Source organism: Rhodamnia argentea, chromosome 1 (genome assembly GCF_020921035.1).
Source record: "Rhodamnia argentea isolate NSW1041297 chromosome 1, ASM2092103v1, whole genome shotgun sequence".
NCBI lineage: Eukaryota > Viridiplantae > Streptophyta > Magnoliopsida > Myrtales > Myrtaceae > Rhodamnia > Rhodamnia argentea.
The window spans coordinates 23,971,835-23,981,707 of NC_063150.1; the positions used below are offsets into that span (position 1 = coordinate 23,971,835).

Below are 9,873 nucleotides of genomic sequence, written 5' to 3' on the forward strand. Positions count from 1 at the left end.
GTGTTTTGCTTAGTAGACACACTCATTCACTGCCTATGCCAAAATACCTTGAAGAATATTCTGATTTTTTGTAATATCCGAGAGATTTACGATATTTATCGTAACTAGTAATTATTTTGAAGCATTTTACGTGGCAATTTTCTAATATTCTTATTTTTTGGGTAAATCTTGCAGGTCTAAAACTGTCTTTGTATTTATTTTTTTATTTTTTATTTTTGGTCAAAGTTTTTGTATTTATTTAATGTATAGCATATTATAACTCAATTTTCAAATTAAAGGGAAAATTGTTACAGTTGGTAATTAGTTTTCTTCTATGAAATACACTTGCCAACTCATAATAGAAGAAATTAAAGGGTCGGATTTCATGCCTATGAAAAACACAAGGTGCCCAATTAATTAAAATGGAAGGAACATAAATGAAGGTGGCATGTTTTCTTCATCTTCTTAAGATAACAATTATTGTGTACAAAAGGAGAAGTAAAACTAAAATCGAATTGGAATTTGTTATTACACCTCATACTATTCACAACACTCATTCGAAATCGAATTGGGAATTTGACAGTCTAGCATGTGATATCGAAAGAGTTATTAGTGTAAATCTAGAGAAATCGACATTAATGTTTGCTGACGAAAGATCTGCAATCCAATACTAACAGGAGAATAATCAACAGGGTCATATATGCCAAATATTGCTCCATAAAAGGGTATTTCAATCCTCCCAGCCCCTGCTTGACCCGCCAACGATGAAGGTCCATGAACAGCAGGGTACACTGGCAGCCGCTGCTTTTCGTCTTGTTTTTTCCGCCCACTGGACCCATTTAGAGGCCCATTTGGACCAACTTCTAATCTTTGCTATACCGAAGAGCTTGTGTAGAACCCCAGGGTAAAAGACTCTGTAAATAACCAGGAGGACGAAGAGGGGAGTGATTCCGACGATCAAGGCTACATTGGCGACCCAAGTGCGTTCGCTTGTGGTCACGTAGACACCCGCCATGAAGGCCACGGACATTGCAGCGAGAGCAATGACCACCGGTATCCTTGCAGTTCGAAGGACACTAGCCATAAATTGCCGATCATTGTTTTCCGACCCGTGAAGGATCACAACTGCAATTATCGAGCTGTACAAGGCGACGGCGTTGCAGATCACGAAGACATCGTACATGGGCTTGCCCAATAGCATAGCTATTCCCGCATCTAGTTTAGAGCTATTATATCCTCCAGGAACTTGAAAGCTGGCGGCGAATGTCACAGTAACAACGAGGGTTGCCACGAGCATACGGGTATTAGCAATGTCCTTAAATATATTCTTTTCGGGGGGCTCCATACCTCTCATCGTGTCTAAGCCGTTTGGCCGGCAAATTGCTTTGTCTTTGCTTCTAGGTGCTCCAACAGATTCTAATATGTTCCGTGTTACGTACTAATAAAGGGCGATAGGGCAACAACGAAAAAGGAGCGTTATTATTCGTGAATATGGACAAACAATCAGAGATTCAGAATTCAGAAGAAAGCAACATTCTCAAGTGATGCACACAGACTTGCAAATGCAATCTTTTCTGAGCTTTACTGTAGCTAAAATAACAGTCAATAACAAAAGCAGACAACTTGTTAATCCATTGTTTAGTTGTAGAGAACATTACCACACGACGTGGAGCGTCCGCTTTTGTTATTCGCTCATCTACAATGTCGAGAGCCGTCAAGTTGTCGTTGTTTACAAGCTCAAGATCGACCCTGTAGTCCGAGGTGAGAGAGACCAGAGCGTCTTCTTGCCGGTGCAATGTGGCCACGTGTAGAGGCGTATTTCCTTCCTTGTCTTTCGCATTTATTAGTTTCTCAAACCTGGCATAGCTTGGACGATGATAAAAAAAAACCCGCAAGCTTGTCGAGTATGTAGTTCACTACCAAGTACCAAGTGAACTTCCGTACTTTGCCGCAACATGAAGTATGTTTTGCCCTTCCTTTAAAGTAAGCAACTCTTCCGGATGCAGCCAATGTTGAAGGAGCTCCTTAATTGCTTCAAGATGGCCCATCTTACACGCGACGTGGATCGGAAGATGGCCCTCTTCGTCACCCGCGTAGGTGCTCCAAGTGAACTCTTTGACCAAGAATTTGACTCCCTCGACGTAATTCACATATGCTGCTAGATGGAGGGGAGTACCACCTCGAGCATCTCTTAAATCAAAGAGCTCTTTCTTCAACTCTGATATGACTCCCAGCATATCTACATCATTAGAGAGCAGGAAATGGATGAATTTATGTCATGCGTATTACCAAGTGTATGGTAACTTTACCCTCCAGCTATATATATATATCTTAAAGATCAAACGATAAAAAAGGGATATTACGTCAGATAATTGAAATCCAAACTTATGGGGGATAATGTCAATGTAGACATTGGAGATGCTTCAAAAGCATAGAGACATTCATTTCTAAATGTATATAGTCCGACTGAAAATTAACCAAGTGAAAGAAGCCATAAGTAGAATCACTGACCTAATCTTCGGTGCATCACGGCTCCGTGAACCGGCGACATGCCTTCCATCTGGGACGGAGGGAGTTCATGCTCTTTTGCCGCCATCATCAAACGCCTGAGAATCTTCAATTCCCCCGTCTCGACTGCCAAGTACAGCGGGCACTTGCTCTCCTTGTTCTTCTTATACACCGAGCTTGAGCCTCCACGCAGGAGCAGACAGGTCAAATCGTAGTGACGGTTCTTCACAGCTTCATGCAATGCCGTGTTCCCCGTGTCGTTCGCCATGTCCACAATACTGCTGCAGCCGAGGAGGAGCTCGGCTGTGTGGATCCTGCCAGCTCTTGCCGCGACATGGAGTGCGGTGTCCCCTCGATAGTTCACCTTGGCAGAGGCAAGCCGCTTCTTGGGGAAGACCTCGAGGAGGGCTCGGAGAATGTCGGCCTTCTCGATACCCGCTGCGATGTGGAGCCACGAGTTCCCAGAAGGACCATGTACGTCGTCGATAATGTCGGACAGAGGGACCCTCTCTTCGGCTGAATACTTCTCGAGGGCCTTGATGAACTCGTCTACGTTGCCTTCTTCAACGACGTCGCGTAGCAGGAGATACGCGCGATGTTTGAATTCTGCTTGAAGGTGTGTTCCGTTTACCGACTCTAGTGCTTTCAATCTAGCCCTTCTCTGCTCCCAGATTTCATGATCACCAATGTCAATGCTAGCGCTATCGCTATCCATCTTAAAACTCTGAAACTTGAACCTCGTCTCCTCCAAAAGTTAGACGATAGTCCGATACAACTCTTTTGCGGTCTCTTCTCCAAGATTAAATACACGATAAAATATTCCTTGAGTGCCTTGTGGGGTTTACGCAAATCCAATCATCTTTGCCCGGTGTGCAGAAATTCCTTGAATTTCTTTTTCGTTTCTTCTCTTTTTGCACGTGACATCAACTCTCTTTAGTCTTAAACTGCTCTGCACAAGTTGCTTGAGCCGGACCTGCCACACCACGCGACTGTTCCCCACCTCTAACTTCGTCTAAGCCCCGGACGAGGTTTCCAATTTCTGTATTCTGTTCTTTTTGTCCGGGCGATACATATGCTCTTTTTTTAACTCTTTCTCTCTTCTCTCACGTTCTTTTCTCTTCTTCTCCCTTTACGCAGCATGTAAAAGAAGATGAGGAAGAAGAGAAGAGAAGAGAAGAGAAGAGAAGAGAAGAGAGAGAGAGTAATGGGAGCATATATACTATGCACAGAAAGAGGGAAAAGTTATAAAAAAAAAAAAACAAAGCAAATTCGTAACCCGTCTGCAAGTTTCATGAAGCCAGATGTTGGAGCCACTCGTATATTGTGCATTGTCTAGTTCGAGAAACTTTATGCAAAGTGATTCTCACTTGACATTTACATCTCAAACAAAAAATGAAATAAATTAACCATCTAGAATTCTTTTTAGGATAGAATCGGACATGATGGGATGCAAAATTGGAGACATCCTAACTACTATTGGTGAATCGTAATAATAAAGCCAAATATTTCACATACTATAATGTCCATTATTAGGTATGAACAGCATATTCGTGAAAATGAACCTTAAAATTGCCCAAACGAATATGGTGAGAATTCTCACGTCATTGTTGTCTACTTCATTTTATTTGCTTTTTTTCCCTCACTGTTTTATTTCTTTTCTTTTTTTATTTATTTTCTCCGGTTCCATCATTTTCTAAAGAATTTTATAATACGCAATACTTGAAATATATAATGATTATAAAAAAAAAAATCCTTACCAAAAACTAAATAAATACTAAAAAATAAATATATACACACATCTATATACATTGAATGTTTATCATAAGATAGAAAAAAATTATATATAAAAATGAAAATGAAATTGTAGTTATTCTTTGTAAATTTCAATTTTCATTTTTTACATTAGAATTCAAATAATTTTTACATTTAAATATTATTTTAATCTTATTAAATTAAGAAGTTTGTCATTTGAGAAAAATAATTTTTGTGTCATCGATATTAGGAAACCTAACCACTTTTATCCTACCTCTCCCATAAGATAATTTTATCTAAGTTATATCCCTCTTCTATTGGGCTATATCGTGTTTTGGGCAAGAACTAAACATAAGATAGGATTAATTTATCATATCCCAAATTTTATCATAGCTACCACATGTTACCAAAGTTGCTTGGACCGAACCTGCCACAGTATATGACTATGTCCCACCTCTAACATCGTCTAAAACCACGAACAAGGTTTTGAATTTCTTTTTCCTTTTCCTTTGTGTCTATACACTATTTATCTCCTCTTTTTACTTTTTCTCTCTTTTCTCACATTCTTTTCATCTTCTCCCTTTCTCCCCTTTACGCAGCATGTAAAAGAAGATGAGAGAGAGAGAGAGAGAGAGAGAGAGAGAGAGAGAGAGAGAGAGAGAGAGAGAGAGAGAGAGAGAGAGAGAGGGAGGGAGGGAGGGAGGGAGGAGATACACTAGGTAGAGGGAGATGGAAAAGAAAAGGAAATTTGAAACCCTATTTGTGAGTTTTATGAAACCAGATATGGGACCAACGCATGTATTGTGCAAGGTTTTAATCAAGTAACTTTATGCAAAGGGAGGGAGGGAGGGAGGAGATACACTAGGTAGAGGGAGATGGAAAAGAAAAGGAAATTTGAAACCCTATTTGTGAGTTTTATGAAACCAGATATGGGACCAACGCATGTATTGTGCAAGGTTTTAATCAAGTAACTTTATGCAAAGTAGTTTCTACTTGACATTTACATCTCAAATTAAAAATAAAATAAAATAATTTTTTGAAATTCTTATTAGGATAGGACCGGATAGGATGAGATGTGAAATTAGGGATTTTGCTACATCCTATCTACTGTTTAGCTACTTGCAATAATAAAATCGAATATTTTACATACTATCGTGTTTTTTATTAGGTATGAATGGCATATCAATTCAAATGAACCTAAAAATTGCCCAGGAGAAAATGGTAAGAATTGCTCATGACACTATTGCCTACTTCATTTTATTTGCTTATTTTGCAATTATTTTTCATCTCTTTTTTATTTGTCTTTTCCACTTCCATCATTTTCTATAAGTTTTATAATGCCGCACTACCTAAAATATAATCAGTATAAATGTTATATACAACTTGAAAATTTATCATAAGATATGAAAAAAATTTACTAATTTGCCGTTATTTTTTTCTTTTGAATTTCCATTGTTATATATAACTTGAATATTTATCAAATATTATTTACATTCAAATATTATTCTAATTTCATTAATTTAAGAAGTTTTTTATTTGGGAAAAATATTTTTTATATTAATTAATATTGTAAAATCTATCCACCTTTATCCTACCTCCCCAATGGAATAATTTTTTTTAGGCTAAATCCCTTTTATATCTAACTATATCCTATTTTGGGGAAGAACAAAACATAGGATACAATAAATTTTATCTTATCTCAAATTTCATCCTGGCTACCAAACATAACCAAAGTTTCTTGCACCAAACCTGGCACAGTAGATCACGGTGTCCCACCTCTAACTTCGTCTAAAACCACGAATAAAGTTTTGAATTTCTTTTTCGTCTTTTGTATCCATACGACACTCATGCTCTTTCTACTTTTTCTTGGTTCTCTCACATTCTTTTCTTCTTCCCCCTTTCTTCCTTTGCACAGCATGTTAAAGAAGACAAGGAAGAAGAAAAGAAAATGAGAGAGAGAGAGAGAGAGAGTAAAGGGAGCATATATATTATTTAGAGTGAGAGGGAAAAGAAAAGGAAATTCAAAACCCTGTTTATGAGTTTTATAAAGCCAAATGTGAGACCCACTCATGTATTGTGAAAGTCTGGTTCAAGTAATTTTATGCAAAATGATTTCCACTTGACATTTACATCTCAAATAAAAAGAGGGGGGTAAATACACTACAAGTGTCATAACTTTTATACGGTGCTTACTTGAGTGTCATAACTTTTTTTTTTGCTCACTTGAATGTTGTAACTTTCAAAAATCGATCACTTAAGTGCCACTTTCGGCGAAAATCGTTCACTTGAGTGCCACTTTTGGCAAATCATCCTACGTGGACTTTTTATTTTTATTTTTTTAATTACACATGGATTTTTTAAAAAATTTAAATATTTTCTAGAAATTTTTCTTATTTTTTATTTATTATCATATTTTAAATTTTTTTTATTTCTGAGGCATTTTTCCCCTAGGTCGGCGAGGGTCATCGGAGACTCTCGCGGGCAACCACCGAGCTGCCCAATGGTTGGGGCCGGCTCGTCTTGGGCCCGCGAACCTCGGCGACCGCGAGCGAGGGAGCAAAGCCCTCACTAGATCTAGGCAAGGGGTCCTACTGGCCTCCACCAGCCATGGGCAAAGGGGCCCTCACCTAACCTCGCGATGGCCGTCGAGGCCTCGGTGGCTGCGAGCCGGGCCGCGACGGCCGTCGCTAGGTCCAGGCGAGGGCAACCTCGCTTGTGGCCGGCAGGGCGACAAGGGCCCTCACCCAAATATGGTGAGGGCCTTCGTGCCCTCACTTACGATCGCCGAGGTAGCAATGGCCATCGCGGCCTTGCCGGGCCTAGCCCCCGGGCCGCCCAATGGTGGCTATCGAGGGTCCCCGGTGACCCTCGCCAGCCAAAGGCACAAAAACAGTAAAGAAACAAGGAAAAAAAATTTGAAAATTTGTAAAAAATTAGGAAAAATTCCAGATGTACATTCGAAAATTAAAAAAAAATATTTTGCCGGTGCCACGTCGGCTTTCCAGTGTCCAAGTAAGCAATGGCACTTAAGTTATCGATTTTTTAAAGTTATGGCACTTAGGTGATCGAAAAAAAGTTATGACATTCAAGTAAACACCGTACAAAGTTATGTCACTTGTAGTGTACTTACACCTAAAAAGAATGAGTGGATTTGCAAAAATCTCTTGTGGCACACAAGGAGTACCTAATATTTTCTCTAAATGCACGCCCACAAGTTGGAATTGTGATACCAAATTCTGCACATAAGTGTCACTAAAAAAATTTTGCAAAACAATTTAGGTCATAACTCTTGCACTTGATGGAGCTAGATCACACAACCCACTTATATTATTGACATAAGTTGCCCAAAACTAACTAAAAGAGGGTCTTGCTTTTTATTAGCTAGTGACTTCAGGACATTGGGATTTGCTTAGTGGCTCGGTGGATTTGCCGGCAGAATGCAAATTGCTTAATGTGGGGCTCTTTAAATTTAGAAGAAGAAATATACATGCATGAAATTAAATAACCAAGTATAGCTAGTCACCGGTATAAAACAATTGTTACTCAACAAAATCTATGAAAACATTAGAAATATCCATTAAATTTCAAAATAGGGAAAAAAAAAACACTTCGATGGTGTTTTCGAGATTAATGGAAATATCATTATGCATCTAAATGGTTACTGATTCTTTGCATTTAAATGATTAGTGATTCAGAACAACATATGAAATCCGGGAATCATCAAAGCATGAATAATGTAATTGCTATATGCGATTATTAAGGGGTGCCTATGACATAATGTGGTCAAAGATACATTTCAAATTGTAAGAGATGGGCCACCGGAAGACCAAAACAGTCACGGTTCTTGACCAAATAATGAAAAATTAAACTGCAATTTTTTATTTGACAAAACAAATCCCCAACATGGACTTTATTAAGCGACAATCATAAGATGCCATTTTCAATTTGGTGGACATAGCCTCCAAATTGATGGAAAAATATATCGGATGTAATTCATTATCCTCATGCATCCACAAACTTTCTTGAATTTATCTTCCGCCATAACTAGCGCTGGTTTACATTTTATGTTCAAGAATAATGTTTAATTATACATTGACTTCTTAGTCATATAATACTGCATAGCTGCTTTGATCATTTCTTTATTTCGCGAATTGTTATGCATAGTTTGTTCTTGCCATCGTTGCTATGCATAGCTAATAGGGAAAATTACAACAACAACAAAAAATCCCAAACCTATCGTAATTGTGTCAATTCATTCCTAAATTTTTTTTCAATTGAGTCCTAAACATTTTGTAGTTGTGCCAATTCATTCCATTTGGCGATTAGCTCTAACGTGGCAAATATTTAACAATATTACTTTTGAACTTTTTAATAATATTTTTTTATATTTTTTTCTTTTTTTTTTTTTTGTTAGTGCAAGTAGGAGATTGTTGGCCCTAACCCAAAAAAAGTCTATTAAAAATATTGAAAAATATTAAAATATTATTAATTTTTCTATGTTAACACCGGTGGCACTACATCAATACCGACTGACAAAATGAATTGGCAATATTGTAAAAATTTTATGAGTCAATTAGCCAAAAAAAATTATAAGTGAATTGATAAATTATAATAAATTTAATAACATAAATTATCTTTACTGCTCACGAATTTCTATTTGTCTTGCTGAAATTTTCCGTTCATCTTTGGGCGCTGACTTGTAATCCTTCTATTGATCTAAGCGCACGAGAAAGATTTCTGCAGCTTTTATTTTATTTTTTTCCTGTTTTTAGTATGGGGTCGTTTTTTAATGCAGCGCCACTTGTCCCCCAAATCCATTGAGTCCTTTTTCTTTTTCAATGCGGCGATACATTCATTAAAGGTGAGCGGTTTCAGAATCAATACCGATTTCACCTAAAACTTAAAACCTATCCTGTCAAAACTAATTTTCAGTTTGTAGAATTTGAAACATACCATATAGACTCTAAAACGACCCAAATCATTTTGTTTCTTTTTTTTTTTTTTTTTTTGGGTCATGTTAGTCAAACAAAATGTAACCTTAAGGTGCTCGTGCAGGGGCTTTAGATGCTAGAGAAGGAATGAAAAAAATGAATGTCATAGACTGGCTTCAAGCTAGAGCCAAGAGATGACAAAACGAAACTTGTGCCGATACTGCTCATTGAATGACCTCTCGCACCAGTCAAGATGGAAGATAATATTCTGGGTAGATATAAAGGTAGAAAAGAACAAATAAGACAACATGCAAATATATTTATAGACATAGTTTATCACAAGTCAAGAAGGAAAGAAATGAAAACAGGATTTCTCATAGAGCACAAATGATGGAAAAAATTGTTCAAAAAGTCATAAATTTATTGCATTTTTACCAATTCAGCCCTAAATAATTGAGTCTTAAATCTTTTTGTATTTTTCCAATTGAGTTAGTCCAGTCAATTTTGACTAAAAATCCCTATCCTATGTAATAGAACCGACATTAACATAGATAATTTTTACAATCTTTTAAAAAATGGATATTTCATTTTTTTTCTCTCTTTTTTTTTTTTTTTGTACCGGCTAGGGTCATCGACGACTCTCACTGGCCACGAAGGCCTCATCCAAGGCCTTTGTAGCCCCGCCAACCGCTAGCAAAGGCCT

General features: G+C 37.6%; 1 protein-coding gene across 1 annotated transcript; it reads right to left on the reverse strand.

Annotated features, from left to right (window-relative positions):
• Positions 1-709: 709 nt before the first annotated feature.
• On the reverse strand, positions 710-3,239 carry LOC115733164 (protein ACCELERATED CELL DEATH 6-like). The gene is given in 3 exon segments (XM_048277732.1): positions 710-1,417; positions 1,638-2,218; positions 2,491-3,239. Coding segments are annotated over 3 exon segments (2,001 nt in total). The 5' UTR covers positions 3,203-3,239.
• Between the last annotated feature and the right edge of the window lie 6,634 nt (positions 3,240-9,873).